Here is a 24,141-nt window from a genome sequence, read left to right on the forward strand (position 1 = left end):
ATGATTCTGATTCAGAAGGGCTGGAATCAGAAGATGATTCTGATTCATCAGGCCTGAGGGTTTGGATATTTAACAAGCTCCCCAGGCTGAGGCTAGTACCCCAGACCTACTTACTAACTGAATCAGAAACTCTGGCGGGAGCGCAGCAAGCTGTGTATTAACAGGTGATTCTGATGAGTATGGTTCTAATGCCATACCTGGGCAAGTGCCTTACCTTCTCTGAGCCTCGGTTTCCTTAGCTGTGAAATGGGGACGATAACGATGTTACCGTTATGTTGTAGAGATGAAATGAGATAATCATATAAAACCCTTGGCATAATGCCTCAGTCCCTTTGTACAAAGTGTTTTCCAAGTGCATCTACTTTAAGCCCCCTGTCCTGGGCCCTTGCTGCCAAGGAATTTCTGTACATTTTCTCAGGTCAGGGGTGGGAGGAAGGAGAGGTGGGATTCAGCCATCAAACCACGATGTGCTGTGGCAGCCACCATGGCCCCTGCCCCTTGTGCATTAATGGGGATTGTCAGGGGAGCTGTGGGGAGCGGAGCGAAGACAGGTGTGCAAGACAGAGTGTTTGAAGGAACAACACACAGGGTGCATCCGTGCTTGTTCCGGGGAGGACCGGTGTGGCCCGAGTGTCTTTCACTGACAGGTGAGGCCAGCTGAAGAAGGAGGAGGGGGCTTCTGTGCCAAGAAAGTTCTGTGGGAGGTGTTTCTGGGGTGGTGGGGAGGACCCCTCCACCAACAGGGAGGGGATAAGGGGCTTGTCATTCCTTTCCTGAATGCAGAAGTCCGCTAAGGGGAGCGACTAACAGGGAAAGCAGGTTACGAGGCAGTGCCCAGCTAGGACAGTCAGACAGCCTGAGCTGCCCATGTGGGCTTTGGGAGTTGTCGCTGTCCCCCTTTTGGGGGATCTTCCTACGAAGCCTCTATACTGTGTGGGCATTAGGGCTATAAGGCCAAGAGTCAGCCAGACACGGCCTCAAAATCTGGCCCTGCTATGTGACCTTGGGCAAGTAGCTTACTTTCCTTAAGTTTCTGTTTCTCCTGTAAAATAAGGATAATAACAGTGATTTCAAAGACTCATGAAGACAAATACTAGCTAATATTTATGGAGCATTTGATACATGCTAAGCACGGTTCTACACACTTGACATGAATTTACTTTTTAGTCCTCACAGCAATGCGACAGGTAGTAGTATTGTTTGCCTCCATTTTACAGATGAGAAAACCAAGGCTCATGGAGGTTATCTTTGACCCCTAAAAATGGGTCCAGCTAACTGGAGGAGCATGGCTTCAATCCTAGCAAATTCAAATTCTTGCTTTTGTTTTTAATCACTGTGCTCTTCTGAGATAATGTATATAAAATGCGGGATCAATGTCAACTCTCTTTTTTTTCTTTCTTTTTTCATTCCTCCTCTTCCTTCCTCCCTCCTTGCCTTCATTTAAATTTGTGCCTCAAAGTTGGCTGATTCATCACTGCATGATTAATCTGATAAATTAGAACCCTGTTCTCTAGCACTCATTTGGTTCTTGCACATTTTCTGGCAATGTTTTCATCTTTACAAGTCTTATCCCCTAAATGCAAGTCACCGAACATTTAGAGACCACACACTGCTTCCTGGGTACCAAACTGGGTGCGAGGAGGTGTGATAAAGAGGACGGCTAGAAACTTGTGATCTAGCAGGAGAAACCGAGGGAATTGCCCAGCTAGAACCTGGCACAGCATGAAGGAAGGGTCACTGCCAAGATGTTGCCAAGACCTGTGTGACTGCAGGGTCCTATCTAGGGGTGTTTCAGGGAGGTGGGGACCTGTGAGCAGCAGTTTGATAGTAAAGGTTGGGATTGATGAGAACATTCCAGCTGAAGAAGCTGCATGAGCCAAGAGGAAGAAGCAGGGCTATGACGCTTTATGGTGTATGGGCTTTAGTAGGAGATAATAGTGCAAAAGGAGCTTAAATCATGAAAGACCTTGAATGTCACTTTAAGAATGTTCTTTATTCTCAGAATATGGTCCTTGGCAACCTGCATCAGAGCCCCCTGGGAGGCTTGTTAAAAATGCACATGCTGAGCCCCAGCCCAGTCCTATGATTCAGAATTGGCTGGCATGGGGGGGACGAGCCTGGGAATATGCATTTGTAACAATTTCCTCACGTGAATGTCTGCAAACCAAAGTTTGGTAGCCACTGTGGGAGGCACCTGGCTCCTGAAGGTGTTTGAAGAGAGTAGTACAAATGCTGGAGGTTGTGGAAAGGGGGAATGCCATCAGAGAGAGGCCGGTGGCCACATGCACAGGGCAGTGACTGGGAAGGTAGAGAGGAGAAACGGAGCAGAGCATGGTGGAGGTTGATGAAACAGGACTTGGCAAATGATGTGATGAGGGAGGTGATGGAATATCTCTGGGAGCTGGGAGGAGAGTGGCTTGAGCAGCAGGCTCCTAAGTCAGATGGACTTTGATTGGAACGCAGGCTCAGCCACTTTCTACTAAGTAAACTCCAGTCTCCTCTCCTATAGAGCTTTCTTGGGTTCAAACCCAAATCCTAGTGTGCAACCACCACACAAACTGCTTGCAAAGCACATCTTCCTCATGCCTCACATCTCTCAAGGCGAATTTCATGGTCGAGTATTAAGAGCCTGGGCCAGACTGCCTGGTTTGAATCCCAACAATACCACTTGCTAGCTGAGCGACCTTCAGCAAGTTATCTAACCTCTCTGTGCTTCATTCTCCTCATCTGTAAAAGGGGATATAGTAGCCGTACGTAAAATAGGGCTACCGATGGTTAAATGAGATAACTATGCGGTTGCTTAGTACAGTGGTTGGCGCGGAGTAGGAACACAATAAATGTCAGCAATGACGGATGAGGATGAGGATGAGTTTGACTCGAGTGTTGGAACCCCAGGAGGGACTGGGTAGTGGGGACATTTGCCAGTGAACAGGAGAAAAATGGCAAGATGCCTGTTCTCTTTTCTCAAGCCTCCACAGAAGCTGGGTAGGAACTGAGACCAACTGCCAGAGAGAAGGCTTTTTGTTCCCGTGGTGGTGGCATTTCTGGGCCTCCCCTGACAGCTGTGAGTGGCAGGGGCTGTCATTTCAAATTGCCCTTACATACGCTCGCTCTCTCTCTCAAATAAATAAATAAAATCTTCAAAGAAATAATGTCTATGCCATTCAAAGTCCACATCACTCATTTAAGACTTAACATGTGCACTTCCCACTCGCTGATCCTGTGCATCCAGCCAACTGGAAGCTCTCAGAAGGCAGGGCCCTGGCCTGCTTGCTCATCGTTGTATTTCTGGTGCTTAGTGCAGTACCTGACTCATAGCAAGCACATAATAAGCCTTTGTTGGATGCACGAGTGAGTTCTGTCCCCTCAACTGACTTGGAACAATGTGTTAGAACCCTTTCACATTCTTTTGATGTGAGGGTCGGTTCCATTTTGACTTCTGAGCCCCTCAGGGCCCCAGCTCGGTGGGCGCTGTGGAATGAATGCTCTGCAAATTCATGCTGACTGATTCCTCCATTCACTGCAAGGCTGTCTTCAGATGCCTGATGCAGACTGGCAGGTTTCTAAGAAGACAAGGAGCCGCTGTCTGCACCGCACATCTGAGGGCACGGGAGGCGCAGTGTGAGGTCAAGAGAGTAAATCCGTATTTCTGTCACTTGGACACATAGCTGGTTGCTCGGATGTGATGGGAATTCCACTTGCTAATGGCAAATCTCTCCTCTGGCAGGACTGGAGGCACCCTGGGCACAGCCGTCAGGGGGGAACACAGCAAACGGGAGTTTGTGTTGAGCGAGGACTTGGGACTTGGGCCCTCCTAATGCTTTTATCAAGAAAGAAGAGAAGCGATCATGGGCCACAGCTGGGAGATGGCATGTGCCGGTCTGCGTGGCAGGAGACTCAGGGCCAGATGTCTCTCCTCTGTGCTTGCGAGCATGATTGCCTCACCCTGTCGGCTCCACTTACCTCCTGCGCACACTTCGGAGCTTCATGGGCTCATAAGCTGTTTGTGAGTGGCAATCTGTCATAGCCACTGACAAACTGTGCAGGACCAATGGGGTAGAGCCTCACAGCTCTGGTGGGAAGGTACACGCACACGTACACACACACACACACGTAACCACATTCTAATTTTTTTCTGATTAAAAACCAGAGGTGCGGGCACCTGGGTGGCTCAGTTGGTTAAGCAACTGCCTTCGGCTCAGGTCATGATCCTGGAGTCCCGGGATCGAGTCCCGCATCGGGCTCCCTGCTTGGCAGGGAGTCTGCTTCTCCCTCTGACCTTCCTCCCTCTCATGCTCTCTGTCTCTCATTCTCTCTCTCTCAAATAAATAAATAAAATCTTTAAAAAAAAAAAAAAACCAGAGGTGCGTCTTTGATAAGATTCACTGACGAGGGCACGGCATCTTGCTAAAAATGTACAACGTCAGCCTCATCTCGAGAAAACATCAGACAAACCCGCATCAAGGGACATACTAAAAAACGCCTGACCAATACTCTTCAAAATGATTGAGGTCATGAAACACAAGGAAAAGACTGAGAACCCTTCATAGATTGGAGGGGACAAAGGAGACATGACAACTAAATACAATGTGGGGTCTGGACCGGGAAAAAAAGGGGCAAATTGGAAAAAAACAAAAGTCTGTAAATTAGTCAAGAGCATTGCTTCAGTGTTAATTTCCTCGTTTCAGTGACTGAACCATGATAATTTAAAATGCTGACATTAGGAGAATTCTGTATGGGAGCTCTATGTGCTATTTTTGCAACCTGTCTACAAGTGTGAAAGGATTTCAATATAAAAAAACCTTAAAACATGGCGGGGGTAGTTAAAATAGGATTTATTTCATATTATTGATATGAGAAAGGATAAGATGGTATGTTTTAAGTACTTCCTGCAATGCCTAGTAGATGTTTAATACTTAATAACTAGTAGTTGTTATTTAAAAACAATCTAAAGTGGAGGCTTAACTCACAAGGTACTCAGGTGCTTATCATTACATTCACTCACTTGAAGCTCGTACCGTTAAAGCGGTGTGCCTATTTTTTCTGGTTGCTCACTTCATCACACAGGTGTAGTTAGCGATTTTTGTTACTCTCAGGAGCTAATATTTAGAAAATGAGATGTTCAAGGCTTGAGTCTCTCTCGAAGCCAGGCTGGTGCACATGGGCTCAGGTCCACTTTTGGGATTCTTGATGTGAAAAAGTGTGTGAGAAGCTGACTTGGCTTGAATGCTCATGACTGAAAATATTCCTCTCTTGATAGGTCAAAGATGGCACTAACATCTCCTACTTATTGCAATTGATAAGTTTTCTCTCTTTAAAAAATTTTGGATTTTGACATTCTTCCTTTTAGAAGAAATTTATCTGTGTAAACATAGTGAGGGGCGCTGGGTGGCTCAGTCCATTAAGCATCTGCCTTCAGCTCTGGTCATGGCCCCAGGGTCCTGGGATTGGGCCCCAGGTCAGGCTCCCTGCTCAGCGAGGAGCCTGCTTCTCCCTCTCCCTCGGCCTCTCCCCCCTGCTTGTGTTAGCTCGGGCGCATGCTCTCTCTGTCAAATAAATAATAAATAAAATCTTAAAAAAACCCAAACATAGTGAGTTGACTTAAAGAAATATGTTCGGTAATTAATAATATAGGTGGCCCATGAATTTGGCAAAAATCATAAAGAGCTCAGGAAAGAAAGGCTTGGAATATTTCCCAATATTGTTGTTAATGAAAGAGCTTAAACTGCGTCCATTTCAAAAATACTAAGGAAGAAGTATCTTTAGGGCACAGAGGCAGTGTACTTCTAACACTCTTAAGGCAAATTTTCCAGGAATAAATAGGGAGACAAGGAGAAAACAATTTTATTCTTTAAATACTTCAATTTTGTCCACTGTAGGCATCAAGAGCTAAATTAAAATATACAAGTTCAAAGGCTGATTTCAGGAACAACTCCTGAGTATGCAGGAGTAACTACTCTTAACAGCCGCTCAATATTTGTTTCGTAAGGATCAATTATATACCATGGCTAATGCACACTTGGAGCGTGCACCCAGCCACAGTTCAGGTGGTGAATGCAAAACACACACCGAGAGTCCTTTTAAGCAGCTAAATGCACACGCCATTACAGATCCATAATGCAGAATGGACGCCCATCTGCAAATGGATTTAGAGCGAGGAGTTCTTAAATGGCTGAGGTATTTAGGGCTGAAAGGCCAGTAACTGGATGTGCTGCCAGAGCACACATGGTTTTTAGGATTAATAATACATCGATGTGTGTCAGTGTTAATATACATTTACAGCTCACAGGCCATGCAGCGGCGGGTTCAGCCCATTTGCAGCCACATGCGAAAGGACCATTCCGTCCTTCCTCTCATTAATGCCTTTGCTCCTAGGAAAATTAGGTAACGCAAGAAAGGCCATTCAAACGATATTGAGGTTTTCCCTCCTTTATAGCATTCACCAGGAACGGTGCTCAGCACAGGGATGCACTGTGTCATCCACCTGCCCCCCATCACGGTGCCTCAGAGCCTGACTGAGCAAAGCACTCAAGGGTAGGAGCTCCAGCCTCCATGGTCTACTTGGTCAGGCGTCCACATGCCATTAGAATGTGCAGAGAGTGTGCAGAGGTGACAGTCTGGTGGCCCCTAGCTCTCTTTTCCTTTTGTATCTGATGAGTTTACCAAAACGTTTGCATTATTTCATGATAGAGGGTATGTCGGTAGGTGGCGTCATTTAGGAATTAGTCCCATGCACGCATACACGCACAACCAAGTCCAGAACTTCATGCACGAGGAAGTCCCATTCCCTCAGCAGTCTGCACTCCGAAAGTTGGGGATCACCCATCTTTGAAATACTGTGAATATCTGAAATACAATTTTCCCCAAGCAACTGTGGCGAGCATGGGAAAAAGGGGTGGCACTATTCAGCATTTACAGAGTAGCTTTATTAATAATTGTCTCTCTCAGAGCATCAAAACAGGATGGTCTTTTAAAGGCGAGCACATAAAAATATTATATAAATATGTAAATAAATATAATGTCATATCCATAAATAAAAATGGTAAATGTGAACCCTTTGAGGGATCACAACATGTTCTGCTAAGAGCTTTGGGTGTGTTTACCTCATCTCATCCTCACAATGGATGTGTGAAGGAACCCCCAACTTTTCCAGAAGAGGAAACAGAGACTCAGACGTGTTAGATCCTTCGCTCAAGGTCACACAGGCCCTCAAGTGGCAGAGCTGGGGTTCAACGCAGGAATGTCTGGCTCCTCAGCAAGGGCCCTGAACCTCTCCCTCACTGCTTCTCAGACCGGAGTGTGACCTCCTGGTGGGTGAGGAATCAGGGTAGTTGGTTTTCACTGTTTTTTTTTTTTTTTTTTTTAATGAAATAGAGAATAGAAAAAGATTTATGGAGTAAAGAGAAGTATAGTTTTGTGAAAGTTTAATTTTAATTTTATAGTTGTATTTACCTAGAACATACACGTGCGTGTGTATGCGTGTGCACAGTGTATCTAAAAAGTGTGAGAAGCTCTGTTCTCCACTACGCTTGCCTCTGATAGACCCCCTTGAAGGTTATGCTCAAGATCTCTTGCAAGCTAGATATGCAACCCCTAAGTCCCTGTTCTTGTGAGAGTCATTTTCTCTTATATTACCTTTCCCCCAAGAATCCCAGGGCCCCAGCAATTCTATGCAAAGGAGTGTAGATAAATTAATAATACAATTTAAAACCGATTCCACCAAGATAAATAGCGCTTCCTAGATTAAGAGTGTAGCTGGCCAGAATGAATGAAATTTACTAACCCTGAGATGCTTAATCTTCCATTACATAGAATTTAATGATTATAAGAAAGGAGTGATGGTAATTCACTTTTGCTTTTACAGGAAATCCAACCATCTCATTTTTAGCAAATCTTTCTTCTCAGCACACCTCGGTGCCAAGGATAACCTCCATGCTCCTATAGGTATATTGGCTACTTGTCATATATTAAAGGTGGCTCTTGGCTCAAGGGTTAGGCCTTCTAGCATGCATGAGTTTACAAGTTGTCCCAGTGGAATTTTGGGGGGAGGCTGCTTTGGTGCACCCTCGCTCGCTCCCCCCCCCCGCCAAGAAGCCTAGGTTTTGTTTTCCAGCCATAGCCTGGAAGTTGTGGCAAGTACCTTTAGCACAGTCTGCTCCTAGAAATCCTGGGAAGCAGTGACACAGTCCGGACACACATTCACCATTCCCGTGGCAGTTACGTGGACAGTCCTGCACTGAATCTGAAAAAGAGAGAAACTCAGCAACTACCTTTTCTTCTGCCTGCTGATGAAGCAATTTCATCATCAACTGCCTGCCATTTCTGAAGAGCAGTGGGAGTAAACCTCCATGACCCACAGGGGACTGGCAGGAGCGAGAGTGAGCGGAGGGTCTGGGGAGTTAAGGGGACCAGTGCAACTTGGATAACGTGAGGAAGTAACCACCGCTCTCTATTTGACGAGCACCCAGGCAGACATGCAGGGTTTAGTACTGCTGCAACTTCTGCTTTTTCAAAAGAAATGACTTGTTTGGCTTTTAAATATGAAATTTCCCATGTCCGAATGTTGACGAGTTTAAAACATCATGAATGCCGGCCCCTCCCTGCCAAGCCCCTCCAATATCTGACTCTCAGTCTGAGATTTGGTTTGACATGTGGGATATCAGCCTTTAGCCTCGGGTACAAGGGATGAGTCTCCAAACGACAGTGGATGTTCCTGAACTCAGGTTTGTAGAGTAGAAAAAAATTCTTGCTTTAAGGAAAGAAAAATCCAAATGTGTAAGACTGGCCAATGGAGGCACGATTTGGGGTGCATTAAGTAGTAGGTTTTAGCTTGTACAAAAGTCCTTTTATGTTTACCTTTTTTTACATCTTATTTTTCATGAAAATCAATTAGTTCCCATTTGTTCTAACCAGCATAGCCATCCTATTACATGATTTACCGTTCTCTGTGTACTCTCAAGTCATCACTTCAAAGGGATCATTTAGGGACTTTTTCATGTTGATTTGGGTCTACACAGACACAGGCATATTCTTTTAAAATTACTATTACCCTAATTTTTTTGCCTTAAATTAAAATAAACACATTTAGAATCTCAGGTTCCAAATTACTAAGATGATGAAAAGAAAAATGCAAGCCACTCTGCCTAGGCTGTGACCTTTACAAAGCCCTTGGGGAGTTGGGGTCATTGACTTGGTGATGCTGCATGAAAGACTATAAAGTCAGATGGCTCCTAATGGAGTAACCTGAGAGTGGTGAAATTTCCCATTTACTCCCACTTTGGACTGAAAAACCAAACCTTGCATAATGCTTTCTTTCTACAGTGTTTCCTTTCTCGGCTCTCTTCTTCCAGAACCAAGGGGTAGTTGGTTTCTGGTACTCTGAGGAGAACTCAGTGAGTGTATTTGCTTCTTTAAAATCAGATAAAAGACCATAGACTCCATCAGGCCAATTTCTTTAATGTTTATCAATTAACACTTCAGACTGAAATTCCTTGAGGTTGGCTCTATATGTGGGCTGAGAAACATCCAAGTGGCTTCCGATTTCTATCTACTCATAATGCATTCATTTATTCAAGAAGCTTTAGGTTCAATCACCAAACAGTTGCTTGGGCAGACCAAAAGTCAGCAATTTCACATGGTTTTGGGAGACAATTCTCCATGTCTCCAATCCTCCACTCGTGTTTCTCAATGTCTTGTTAGCTGAGGCACCGACTGCCTTAGTTCTGGACTATCTTTTCAAGGTTGTCTGCATAGTGAACCACCTTGGAAGACAGATACGGTGTCTGTCTCCAGAGCAAAGGACAGGTTTACTTACTCGCCAGTGTAATAAGGACAGTATCTTCCTCTAGAGCAAAGAACAAGCAGGCTCACTGCCCATTCTGAGAGACTCAGGTGCACTAAACCCAGGATTTCTTTTCTGTAATGCAATCTACTGCATGTGCAGGTATAAGCTGACCCTGTTGATATTGCCCTGTGGGAACTGGGGCTTGGGGGACTGGAACATTTACTAGTATCTGGATATTGCATTGCTCTGAGTAATAAAGGCCCTTGTCTCTGACCCAGGAGTCTTATGTTTTCTGATAATATCTATGAAATTTTAGCAGGCTAACATGTTAGGTTACAATTAGGGTGAGCTCTCAGAGCTGTCACAGTTCCTGATGTATGGCTCACTTTATTAACTAGAAACCTATTATATGCAAGGCATTATAGTAGGCGTTGGTGAATGCAAGGTGTGTCCAGGCAAGGTCTCTGATCTCATAGAATTTTCACTGCCATGGACAATACAGGCTTATATAATATATATTTCTTCTGCGACCAATGGGAACAAATAGCTTTAAACATAGAAACGGCACTGTCCAGCTTGCATTTTAAGAAGTCACCCCTACAGTGAGGTAGAGATTGCTTCTCTCTAGACCAGCATCTAGGTCTGGGGATGGTTTGGTGGAAACTGACATCTCTGAACACAAAGCTCCCTGTTCCCAAACCTAACATCTTTGGAGATAAAGCAGCAGAGGTTGAGGGAGCTCTTTGCCCACCAGAATCTCATGGAAAAGGACTGAGCTCTTTGCATGGGCTCTTTGTGGGGCTGGAAGGCCTCTCTTGCCCTTCAGTTGAGGTATTTATCCTTCAATGTCAGTTTAGAAAATATTTAGCTCCTGAGCATCTTCCTTCCCCACCTTCCCTCAATTAAGAAGGGTTTTGACCCCTTTCTCTACGTTCCTGTAATTGCCGCAGTTGCCCTTTCATGTGTCTGTCTTCCCCCATCAGGACCCATGGGGAATAGACCAGATCTGCATCATTCACTGAGGTATTCTCAACACTTGTTACACAGCAGGCCCTTGGTAAACTGTCAGAGAGTGTATGTGTGTGCGTGTGTGCACACGTGTGTATGCAGGAGGGCAGGAGAATCCAAAATAAGCAAAAAGTGAAGAGTATTTTTCATTGCATTCTCTCAGCATTTCTACATTTTCTACACGTGGTCCAGCTGAGCTCTAAAAGGAGCCCACCCTTCTGGTCCCCCTTCTGCAATCCTTGAAGACATATCACGGTGGCGATATTATCAGTTTTCCTTTCCGTCAGCCTGGTTTAGGTTTTCTTGAGGAAACAATGGCAGGTGCTGAGAGGAAGCCCAGGAAATGGGGTTTTTACACAGGCGGAGGGCGGCCTCCACTAAATCCGCACTGTTGCTTCAAGTATGCCCCTCTGTGGTCCCCTGAGATGAAACTCATTTCTGAAAGCAGGCTGCTTCTCTCCAAAACACATCAAAAGACTTCCCTGAGTCAAAGGTATATTTAGTGTGATCGCTGGTTGACAGCCGTCTAACATTTTTCCTTCTGTTTCCTATCACAGGGGCTTTCGGCGCTCCTGGCTGCTCTTGATGGAGAACGTTCTGATAATAGATATGTGTGGGAGAACCTCTGAACCAAATAAAACACTGTTCTTTTCCCTGCATTTCAGGCCAATTACTATCATTGCTCTATCAAGATGTCTGCTCAATTATTAGGCCGATTACCTTTGACTTTCTCTTTGAGCTACAGTCCAGACGAGAGAAATCCTCTGGGGAGAATTGCTATTCCCATCTCTGACAAGCGAACGAGGGTAATGGCCTGGGGGAAGGGCATATCACTACCACAACATCTGTGTCTATGTGGATAAAGGAGATGGAGGGCAGAAGCCATTATTAGATAATCTGGCCCCCAGAAAACTTGCTGTGCTGGGGAAAAGGCATTTATTTGGCCGGAATCCAAAGCAATCCAGTGGTTAAGAGCACAGTTCTCTGGAGAGTTTGGATGCCGACTCCGCCCCCCAATTACCGTGTGTGACCTTGGGCAAGTTGTTTAACTTCTCTCAGTCTTGGCTTCTCAACTAGAAAATAGAATTTTGGGAGTACTTACTTCATATAACTACTCTATGGGTTTGCCGGCCTATTCCCCACAGAGGGCCTAATCCAGAGGCTGGCCCATTGTCGGTGCTCCATAAATGTGTGGTGGTTATTGTTTGTGTTATTAACCATTTCACCGAGTCCCTGTAGACACCAACCAAGCCAGCTGCTGATTATGGCGTGTGCTCTTATGTATGTGCTAAGCATTTTCAGCTTAAATACAAGGTGACAAAAAGGATGTCATTTCTCATCATGTTCTTAAACTAAAGACTGCTTTTAATCTCAACAACTCAAGCTTCTTTTTTTTCCTTTTGTGGGCTGCTTTTTAATCCCTTTTGCTTTCTTTCCCCCATGGGTACATAATCTGATTTCTGGGAATTTTCTCTACCCGTGGAAGATGTTTTCCAGTGGCTTCCATGATACAAAGTTTATGACATTAGTTTAGAGTGGGGGTTGGGAAACTTCTTTCTGTAAAGGGACAGAAAGTAAATATTTAGGTTTTGTCAGCCAAGCTGTCTCTGTTGCAACTACTCAGCTCTGTTGTTTTAGCTGCCATAGGCGATATGTCGACAGATGAACATGGCTGTGCCCCAGAAAAACTTTATTTATAAAAACAGGCAGAGGGCCAGACCTAGCCCATGGGCTACAGTGTGCCAACCCATGCCTTAGAGCATTTGGCTAGTCCTGATAGGACCAAGTTTTCCTTAGCAGAGGGAATAAGGTTTAACTGTAATGCTATGGTCAATACCAAATCCTGATTTTATACTATTTGGAAGTTGTGGCCACTGATAAAATCTGCCCCCTGAATTTTAGGTTGGCTTCCCTAGATCTTTCGAGAATCAAGGAACCCCTCAGAAAAATCCATGAGGCCAGTCAAGAAGTTCTGAGAATGTGGTCAGTAGAAAAACAGGTGTCCAAGATGTGCTCCTAAACAACCATCCGCTCTCATATCGTGACGATCAGCTCCACTGCAGACATGATGTGTATGTAAAGTCACGTCATCCTCCCCATCAGGGACATGGTCCTTTTCACAAAGGAAACTGAGGCCAGGAGGTAAGTGACTTTCCCAGTTAGGATGTGGGCCAGAAGAGCTGGGATTTGATCCTCTCTCACCAGGTCTCTCCTCATGACACTGCTCCTACGGTGAACCTCGAGATCCACAACTCAACACCGTGGGGATGACATGCATGAAGGCCCAGAGCTGATCCATTTCTACCATGCCCTCATCCTGGGACCTGGAGGAACTGAGTTTTCTGAGCCTCAGTGGATTCCTCTGTGAAATGCATCCTACACTCTGCCCAAACTCATGGACATTCCACCCAGGATCTGTTATCCTCATCAGGATAAAAACCTAATGACAACATAAATTTAATGAAAGTATCTGTAGCTTATGTGATTGTTAACATTCTTAAGGTTTGCTTTAGAAAACTTCATAAAATCCTCTCAAACTAATGGCCCTTTCGGGGGTTTATATGCAAATATAAGAGGAAATTTTGAATAAAACCATAGCTTCTCCTTTGATAGCTAATAAAAAGCAGGGCTAAAACATGCCAAAAACGACAAGTGTTTAATTAAAGCATTTTAAGATTTACCTACTTGGGAACAAAGATATGATTTTATTTTCCTTATGTCTATATCCTTTTCTTGATTTATTTTTATGTTTTTTTTTTTTTTTTACTTTTGATTTTAAACTTTCCTGGATTTTTAAGAGAAATTCTGGGAGCTGATGTGAATGGTCTGTATTTATTGGCTCTACTGCATATTTAGAGATTTATGTATTGTATGTTATTTAATTCTTACAATAGCCCTATGCAGTGTGTACTAGTTAGTTCTATTTTACTGGGAGGAACCTGAAGCTTACAGAAGTCCAGTGATTTGCGTAGTTTTGTGGCCAGGACTTGAGCCAGCCTGTCTGACCCAAGCTCTTTACCATGACTGGATCCTATAAGCAGTCTTCCTATTTTAATCGGGGCTCATTTTAGGTGGAAAATACCATGAGGCCTAGATAAAGGATTCTGGTCTGGTTCCAAACTACGTTGGAAGATGCGTCTTCTATGGAGAAACCTAGAACGTTTCCATTCTTCGCTTGGTGGCATATCACCTCAGAGACCTTACCTACCTAAGACAACAGTGTTGAAGGAAACCATCTCTTTGTCTTTGCCATCATTGTAGAAGGCCAGGTGCCATAGGCCCACGTCCAGGTACTGAACAAACACGGCTTCATTCTGAACCAGGGTCTGTATGCTCCGGCGTTCTCTGGGTGACTCAACCACACTCCACTTCTCCTTCCCATCCAGACGCTCCATGAAGTCATACTAGGGAAAGAAGAGAGAGAACTCCATGTGTGAAAGAGGTTATAGACTTGGTCCCATGACTAGCACCTTCCCCTCCCACCCCATTAGTTAGCTGAAAAATACTTTTGAGCACATTTTACTATGAGCTCATCCAGTAAAAAAGAAGAGTCACAACAGTTGTAACATTAAGTCACCATTTATTATGCTTGTAATTATTGCTAATAGTTTTATTACTATAGGCACAATCCCTTTTCTGCTGTTTGAAATCCAAAAAGCTTTAAAGCCGAAACTTTTATGTTTTTTCTTGTGTGAGAGACAGAGAGAGAGAGACAGAGGGAGGGAGGGTGATTATTGTTCCAGTCTCCACTGGGGTGTTATATAATACCTAGTATATGCCAAGTATAACTTTGTTGTGATTCCCAAAATTCTGGATTCCAAAAATCATCTGGCTTGGCAAGAGTTTCAGATAAGGAGTTATAGACCTATGTTACCAGCTATCATTTACTGATCATTTACCAGGGGAAGGTGGTATAGCAGATTAGTTAAGAATGAGGGTTGTGTCCATTATGGTGTACACCTGAAACTAAGGTAACATTGTATGTCAACTCTACTTTAATTAAAAAAAAAAAAAAAAAGAATGAGATCTGTGCAGCCAGACTACCTGGGAGGGAATCTGTCACTTACTACGTTACCTATCTGTGCCTCACTTTCCCCATTTGCAAAACAGAAAATAATAGTACCTATGTTAACAGGTTGTTGTGAGGAATAAGATAATATTTAGAGCAGTGCCTGGCACAGAGAAAACACAAAATACACGTTAGCTAGCTATCATCACCACCATCATCATTTCATTCTACTCTTGCAAAAACCCTGAAGATAAGTACTCTTTGTATCTCATGTTACAGGTAAGAAAACTGAGGCTCAGGGAAGCCAAACAACTTGTCAAGAGTCACACAACAACTAAGTGGCCAAGCAAAAACTTAGACCTAGCTCTCTCAGATAAACCAGCAATTAAGTATGAAGTTCTGTTTCAGTGGAAGATGGGCTCCTAATTAGAAGTGATCAGTGAGAGACAGAGTGGCCAACGAAGGCTACCAAGATGAGGGGAATGGAGGGAGCCAGTGTGACCCAAGAGAGCTCTGTCCTAGAGAATGGTGAAATCCTCTGGTGGGCAAGTGGGAGCCACTGATGATCCCTGAGCTGTGACTGATGCAATAAAAGGACTGGTTTGAGGAATGCATTTGCAGGCAGGATATGGCAGAGAGGAGAATGAAAAGAACCAGGAAGACCAGTTGGGCAGTGATTGTAGAAGCCCAAGTATGATGTGACAGGGGTCTTGATCAGGACAGTCAATGAGGAGAGGAGACAACTTTGGAGGGATATTTTTAAGAAAGAAGGGACACCGCTTGACCATGGGCTGGACAGAGAGGATGAAAGAAAAGGCAGAGGACACCAATGTCTCTTATTTGTTGACAAGAAAATCCATAAGACACCTGTAGAAATGTGCTAATCTTATGAACTCTTTCAAAATCACTGCACAGAAAAGTCAGTTGCACTGTGACTTCCAGAGAACATTCAAAGTGCAGGTCTTTAGCAGATAAAAACCTCTACTGTGGGATTAAGCTCTCTCTCACCACTTCCCCTCCATAAAAAGGGATTTTATAGGTGATAGACATTGACTATAACCTCTTTCATGAACTTCATAGAATTAAACTCCAGGAATCTATTAATGTGACTTCCCCATCATCAGAATTGCCAGTTTTCCCCATCTGAAACGTGATCATTGAAAACAAAGAGTCTGTAATCCGAAGTGCAAAGGCTTTACCATCAGACAGTGCTGGGTTTGAATTCTGACTGCTACTTGCTATTGTTTGAAGTTGGGTCAATCGACTTTTAGCCTCTTCCTGCTTTGCATACTAGGGAATAATAATACTCAACTTTCGGAGATGTTATAAGGATGACATGACATAATGCTTAGGGCAGTGCATGGAAGGGAATAACCATGTTACTAAGTACCTCGAGACTATGAGTTACTTATTTGCAAATTGTAACGATCAGAGAAGTATATGGTTCCAGTTTTTCCATCTGGGGGGTGGTGTTGGTGGTTGCTTAGGAAGTGGAAATTTCCCCATCTCTCAGAAAACAAGTATTTGTTATTTAGCTTTCCTCTACCCCATATCCCATTGGCCATGGCTGTCTTTATGGGATAAAATAAATGATACGAAGTGATACAACAAACCAGTGCTGCTTTTGGAGACCTTTGTAACCAAAGCGTTTGTTTCTTAGCAACCTCGTAAATGTCCAAATACCCAGACCCATGTCTATAAACTGCTGTCAGCCAGGGGAATGAGTGTAACTTCCTTGGTGTTGAGGTGAGAAGAATATACTTCATCTGGGGTCCAGAAAATCACCCCCATGAGGACAAGTTTGGGGAAGGTGATTACTTGTGTGGGGCCGTTGCTCATTATTAATGTGGACATCAGTCATCTCTCACTGACCTGGCCAGCTGGCTGGCCAAGAGCAGAAATGACTTAGGACCAGCAGCATTGCTCGCTGTCCAACCAATCAATGGCTCTGGGCAAAGGTATTGTCAGAGGAGAGAGAAGACATCTATTTTGGTTGGTTCTTCCAAGTCACTCCAAAGCGGCATGGAGGGCAGTTTTCACTAAAGAAAGACTCTGCAAGCCAGGGGCTATCAAACAGGGCATGGGGACATGTAGGTGTGAAACAATAGTGCCCAGTGTGCCTCAATCCTGTACCCTTTACCGTGCTTTGCTTTTCTCAAAGCACTCATCACTCTCTACACTGATATAATCTGTTCATATGTTTATTGTCAGTCTACTCAGAAGAATGTAAACTCCAGGAAGGCAGGGGTTTTGCCCACACGGCAGAGTGGTTAAGAGGACTTCAGATCTGGGGCCCCTGGGTGGCTCAGTCGTTAAGCGTCTGCCTTCAGCTCAGGTCATGATCCCAGGGTCCTGGGATCGAGCCCCGCATAGGGCTCCCCGCTGAGCAGGGAGTTTTCTTCTCCCTCTGCCTCTGCCCTTCCCCCTGCTTGTGCGCACATGCGCTCTGTCAAATGAATTAAAATCTTGGGGAAAAAAAAAAAGACTTCAGAGTGGAATCCTAGCACGCCACTTACTTCTTGCCACACTCCCAAAAGCTATTTAAATTCTCTGTGCCTCAGTCTCCTTATCTTTAAAATGGGGACAATAATCACATCTCTGTCAAAACACTGTTGTAAGGATGGAGTGAATCAATTCACGTAAAGTGCTTAGAATCGTACTTTGTGTGTGGTAAACAAGCCCTCAAGGTGTCAGCTATCATTATCGTAGTTCACTGCTATCCCTCATTTATCTCAAGCAGAGTCTGGTCAGTAAATATTAAATATCAAATGAATAAAATACTAAATTCGTAAATGAATTCCACCAAAAAGAAACAAAATTGGAATATGTTCCAGGTTTTGTCTCTAATAATAATCACTTGCACTCCCTAATGTGCTTTCTTGCACGAAAGAGGGAAGGGTAGCATTACAGTCCGGGAGGCTGAATCAGGCAACACCCGGTGCAGAATATGCATATGATGGGACGTTGTGGTGTTTGCAATTCCCATATATCAAGATTTGAGAGGTGACTTTATAAGACCATGATGACATCATCTTTCTGGTTCTCAGTGGGATGCTGTACAATGCTTGCTTTCGTCCCTTGGACTGTTCTTTCTTTTGTCTTCCCTTCCCACTTTGATACTGTTTCTTAGTGTCCACTGTGGTAGTGATGGCTGATCCTTGTCCATATCAGGGTCTCACTCTTTTCCAGGCTCCTTGCGCCAGGTGGGAGCACGTGGTGGTGTCCAGTCAGCGGAACATAAGCTGTGGGATGAGCTCCACTTCTAGACCCTGCCATAAAATATCCTGTGCTACCTCCTACTGCTCTCTCGCCATCCCCCTCTGCCCCTGGAGGGTGTCAAGCAGCCGTAAAGCCCATGACGGTAGAGCTGCAAGACAGGAATGGCCTGGATCCTAGCATGAGCCCTTGGAGGAAGGCTGAAATTATGACACGAGCGAGCAATGAATACTTATTAAACGAAGCCGCTGAAATGTTGAGGCTTCCTTGTCACTTCAGCATAGCCCTCAGAGATTTCTTGACACCACGCTTCTCTTTTTTCCTAGTTCACTCCCCGAGAGCATGGTAGGCTCCAGCATACTTGCCATGGAGTCAAGCCCCAACCTACTATGTGTGGGGTGTGTGTTTACCCCTGTTTGCCCAGGGTGTCCTAGTTGACACCTCTTGTTCCTCCTTTCACTCCAGAAAGTGCTCCAGTCTGGAATATATAGTTCCCCAACTCACAGACGAACAGGTAACAAGCAGCATCACGGAGAACCGTTTACGGCCGCTGTAACTTTGGGAAGGGCTGGAGGCTAGAAACACAAGGTGGATCAACCCAGCCAAATGCAGAGATGGCCTTCTGGTGGGGGACGGGGAGTGCAGGAGCTCAGTAAGAAGCCGGTTTGCAGGGGGGCCCATCTGGTCCAGGAGAGCCTCTGCTCTCGGATTCCTAGACTGCAGTCTGGCCAGCTTGCTTGGCAGCCTGGCTGACACTAGAAGGAGGCCGTTTTCCAATGGCACAGGCCCTGGCCAGAGTTTCTTTTTCATGTCCCAGCACTGGGGATTGATAAGTCAGGCTCAGTACCAGGGACATCTGTCTCCTCTGTTCCAAGACCCTATCATGATCAATCCTGGATTACAGGGATGCTCAGGAGCTCATGCTGCGCTTGGATGACTGAGAGGTTGCTCCATAGCACATTCTATCTAAGAGATCTGCCGGAGCCCTGGAAGAGATTAGGAGGCGCATGACCAAATCCCAATAGGGGATGGATGTGTGCGTGGGCTGGCTGCGGGAGGAAGTCTGTCTCCCAAGGCAGCTTGTCTCTCTTGCCTCGGCAATCAAGCCACCCAGAAGGTGATAGCTCAAGAGCCCAAAATAAACACCCCCCTAGCCCCCAGTTCTCTCTTTTTCCCTTGGCCTTTGAAAAACAACCTGTGTTGGCATGCAGTGCGAGGCCTGTGCCTTTGGGTCATCAGTCATACCAAAAGTGGCAGGAAAATGCAACTTTTACGAGCACTTGAGAGGCAAAAAAATAAACCACAGCAAACATTTGATGGATCCAATTATAAATCTACCCCGCTTCTTGGCAGAGACCAAGGAGGAATGGTAATTAAGATAACTTAGTGGGTTTTCAAGAAGAGCTGCAGGAGAGAGCAAAGGAGCCTGGACCATCGAGCAGGGCCCGTCACTCTCCCAGAAGGGGGAGCATTCACAGGCAGGGAGTATGCCGCCAGGAGATGCTTCTGGAAGCCACACCACTGCACACCTGCCAAAGAGGGCAAGGTTAAAGATAGACTCATTGCCCTTCAGGAAGATGTTATGACTGGGTCCAGGACCCTGAGAAGGGGGGGAAAGAACTTTACTGCCATTTGGAATGTCTGCTTGCTGAGGATCGATGTGGACGGGAAAAGCAATAAACGTTGACATTTCCCATGGACGGCCTGCCGCTCCCTTGCCCTGTGCTGGCAGCATCCCTGGCCTCCCAACGTCAGATGTTGATTCTACCTCAGAAGGCAGGGCAGGCTCAGCAGTCGATAGGATTGCAGGGAGGAGGCACGTGTGAGTGAGGGCGGCTTGAAGCCACATTACCACAGGGTCTCTGGTCACATCCAGGGAGAACTGCCAGCGGCGGGTCACTCACGGGGGCCTGTTCATCTTCTGCCTCCAGCCAGGCCCATGGCGAAGTGCGCCAGGCTGATTCCTCATTAAAACTCAGCACACTTTCTTTTCTCTGCTTCAAAGAGGCTGAGTGCTAAGGGGGGCGTGCAAGGATGAGAGCAGCAGGGTTGTGCTCCAGCAGGGGCTGGCTTCCCTGAGCGTGGCCGCACCTGCCTTGTTCAGGATGCCAGCTCAGTTCCGACTTAGAGCATCTGACTCACTGAACTAGATGCTGCTAGGCCCCACAGCACGTGCTGCTGGGGCCGCTCGTCCACCAGCTAGGAGGACGGGCCCCTAGATTCTGGACGGGACACAGCGCCTCGACCTGCAGACTGTAGCAATGCATTGTGCAAGACCCCGCAGGTAAGGATCAAGCAGATGGAGGGTAGAGAGGACCCAAGCACAGTTCTGAAAAATAAGGAGTGGGGTAGAACACACCTACGTGGGTCAAATCCCTGATTCTTCCATCCCATGTCCTCCTGCACAGCAGTGGGAAAAGTAATCATCAAAAATATGAAGAGTCTGTTATGTTTCTGGGCACTTGCTATGTGCCAGGCATGAGGGCAAGTGCTGATATATGTTATCTCTTTCCATCCTCCCAGAAACCCTATTTGCATCCCCATTTCTCAGGGGAGAGTAATGGCTGTGACAGAAGTAAAGTAACGTACCCATGCCATTGATGGTAGTTGGGGACCAAGCACTGACTTGAACTTGGATCTGTGAGAGTTTTAACAACTATGGGAGGTCGCTTTAAGTTTTCCAAGAACCTGGCTGCCTCTGCCAGTGTATCTGGTGGCTAGCCTGCTGCGTAGGTCTCCTAAAGATGCCGCTGAGCAGAGAAAGGGGAGGAAGGCAGAGCTCAGCGGTGCTAGGGCCAGACTTGGAAGCAGGCTGGGCACCTGAGGACAGGGAGATGTCCCACTGGAGTAGATGGAAAAGGGTGCCGGGAAAGATGGGCATGGCTTTGCTGGCTCTTGGCCCTCCCTGGCCTAAAAACTCGCTTTGCCTACCTCCAAACTTCTCTGTCCTTGTATCCCAGCCACCCTATTCTTCTCAGTTTCTGGAACTTGCCAAGCTCATCCCAGCCTCAGGGTCCTGGCATGAGGTATTCTCTCCTCTTGCTTCTGATCCCACACCTGCCTTCTCCTTATCAGTCCTGCCTCTGCCTAAGCACAGTGACTTTAGAGTGGGTGTCCCTGATCCCCAGTCCAAATGCCTCGACCACTGCTTTCTTCTCTCCTCAGCAAAGACCCATTCCTCTTTAAAAAAAACACAATTTGTTATATTTTGATTGATAGTCCGTCTTGTTCTTCTTGGACACAAACCTCTGAAGAGTGGGAGACTTGTCTGTTTTACTCAACACAGATCCCCAGTGCCTGGCATATGGTTGGTGCTTAGTAAAGGTCTTGACCGACTGAATGAAAACATTTAGGCTCAAGGGAAATGGTACTGTAGTAAAGTCTATACCAATACAATGGGGTTTTGGTGATAGGACCACTGAGAACATGTAACCTCTGCAGGGAAGTTTTTAGGACATTTTAGTCAACACTCTGCAGTTTTCCAGTATTTTTGTCTGCTAACTGTTCAGACGACACCACAAGGGAACATTTAATGAGGCCAGGCACTGTTCTAGGAGATTCACATGTATTACCTTATTGAATGCTTATAACAGCCCTACTGAATAGGACTCATCGCCCCCACTTTGCATATGTGGAAACTGGGGCACGGGGAGGTTACTTAACTCTCGGGAGTTGGTAAGTGGTGGAGCTGAGATCCACACGCAGGGAACCAGCTTCAGAGAGCATTCCCTTAACCCACCGCATTATAGGCTGCATTACAGGCAGCCGGTACCCGGGGTTGGCCAGCCTCGCTTGTCCGGAGGGAGGGCAAGGCGTTATTATCCTGTTCCCCAGGAAGGAGAAAGTCTGCTATGGGTCAAGGGCAGGAAGACATTTGATGATGTAATGGGGCTCCCGAAGAAGACTGCAGAGCTTCTAGCAGGAGAAGTAGGAATATAAACAGAAACATATTTGGCACAAACAGCTTATTTTTTGAATCCCACTTCTTTGGCCCAGAGTATCTCTTACCTCTCATGAAGCTGCTGTGCTAAGACAAAAACTAGGGTGTCCATGCGTTAGTGGGTACCTGCCCACATGTAATGAGATGGAACAATTTTACTAATCTCACTGGGGAAAACAGCCCTTTAATGAACTATTTAGAGTAGAAAGAAGAAACCAAGGAACGTGGGTGTGGGCAGGACTTTCCTGAACAAAGGAAGAATTTGGTTGGTTACAGGAAACAGAGGGAGCTAGAGAGAGGTACAGGGAACAGAGGGTAGAACAGCAAGGTGTTGGGGACTCCCCAGGCCACAACACGGCCTCTTCCTGTGACTCCCTCCTCACACTCCCAAATCCAAGGAGAAAAGAAAACAAAGGGGAGATGTGGCCACATTTCTTATGGAAACTAGCAAAGAGAGTAAGCACCATTCTTGGATGTCTCAGGGTAGGCAAGTGAGAGTCAAGTGATGCAAGAGGAATAAGCCACAGGAATTCATAGTCATAGGCAGGCTCACAAGGCGCCCACACACTTAGCCCGGGCACGGTTGGGCAGGGAGCCCCGCTAACATCTGACTTCACTTGGAAGGCCTAATGTTCTCTAGATTGGGGTTCACAGAAGGGATAGATTTAAGGCATAGCTCACAAACCTGTGCCTTGCCCAGGCCTTATGTTACAAAGGGAAATGAATGTAATAGTATTGCTGCATTCAACAGATACTGAGCACCGATTATGTGCCTGGCTCTGCTCTGGGCACTGGGGCTCCAGCAGTGAGTCCTGCGGTCAAGGTTCCAGCTCTCCAGCGGTTGACATTGCCATGGGGGAGTAGAATGCCAGGGAGTGATGAGAGCTTTGAACAAAACAGAAAGCAAATCAAAGACAATGCAAATGCCTATCAACAAGTGAATGGACAAACAAATTAACAGTCTATCCATACAATTGGAAATCTACTCGGCAATAAAATGAATGAGCCAATGATACCACAACAATGTGGGTGAATCTCACAGACGTTAGGCTGAGTGAAAGGCCAGAAACAAAAGAGCTCAGGGTTCCCTGTTTATGAAACTGTAGAGAAGACAAATTTCATCTCTAGAGACAGAAAGCAGATCAGTGGTGGGCTGGGAGGAGGCAGGCATGGGGCACAGGGGGCCCTGAGCGGTGGCAGTGTTCTAGATCATGACTGTGGTGGTGCTTACTCAGACAGTTTTCACATTTGAAGAATCAAACTATACACTTAAAAATGTGGGCATTGAGTGGCTTGTAAATTACACCTAAATTGATGTGAGGCAAAGAAAGCAGGGCCTGTGATAAAGTATAAAGGAGTATCCAGTTTTAGACTCCCTTGTTGGGAAAGGGCTGAGGACATGGTATTTGGGCAGAGGCCTCACAAAAGGAAGGAAGGAGCCATGTGATTACCTGGGGGAGGAACATTCCAGAGAGAGAGAACAGTCAATGCAAATGCTCTGAGACAGTGAGTTTGGCGTGACCAGGGGAGAGCAGAAGGGCCAGGGCAGTGGAGTGAGGGAGTGAGGAGGACATGGCTGGTTGGCCAGTGTGCAGAGGGACGGTGACTGATGCGCCATCAGACATTTACAGAGCACCTACTATGGACAAGCACTGCTATGAGCGCTGGAGACCCAGCAGGCAACCCAACAGTCTTTTCCTTCAAAGGGTGGAACATTCCAGAACAACTTCAGATTTTCCTTTTAGCATGATGGGAGGCCGGTAGAAGATTTGCAGAGGCTGAGTGCTCTGACAAACAGTTATAAAATTTGAGACCACAGCCTTCTTTGTAATAAGAAGCAAAACTTCTCTCTTGGTGCGTTCACTGTGCTTGGCTCCTATGAAGGCCTTCTTGACTTGGCAGTGGCTTTGGTGGTTTGCCAGTTGAAGATAAGCAGATTGTGGGTTCTGCCAATTCCCCTCTCTCCCACGCATCAAGCCTAAAATGGTGGTTTTCAGGTTTCAAGAGTATGTTTTGAATGTCTCTGGTATTGGGGGGTGAAAAAGGAGGGATGAAAAATGAATAGAAATGGATTAATTACCACTACTAAAGAGTAATATGGTGAGCATCTCAGCCAGCCTCCCAAGCAGCTCTTCCAGAGTGGGTTCCCAAGGGAAACAAGGAAAATCCCTAAACAATGAGGCC

At 45.8% G+C, this 24,141-nt stretch overlaps 1 protein-coding gene across 3 annotated transcripts in view; it reads right to left on the bottom strand.

Annotated features, from left to right (window-relative positions):
- Positions 1 to 24,141, bottom strand: part of TENM2 (teneurin transmembrane protein 2) — a 923,271-nt gene that overhangs the window by 163,536 nt on the left and 735,594 nt on the right. For all 3 annotated transcript variants that reach the window (XM_021701194.1, XM_044917119.1, XM_044917120.1), the window contains 2 exons: positions 14,001 to 14,196; positions 8,141 to 8,242 (listed from right to left, as the gene is read on the bottom strand). In XM_021701194.1, coding sequence (XP_021556869.1) covers positions 8,141 to 8,242; positions 14,001 to 14,196 — 298 coding nt within the window. The remainder of the gene's footprint in view (positions 1 to 8,140; positions 8,243 to 14,000; positions 14,197 to 24,141) is intronic.

Source organism: Neomonachus schauinslandi, chromosome 7 (genome assembly GCF_002201575.2).
Source record: "Neomonachus schauinslandi chromosome 7, ASM220157v2, whole genome shotgun sequence".
NCBI classification, from domain to species: Eukaryota; Metazoa; Chordata; class Mammalia; order Carnivora; family Phocidae; genus Neomonachus; species Neomonachus schauinslandi.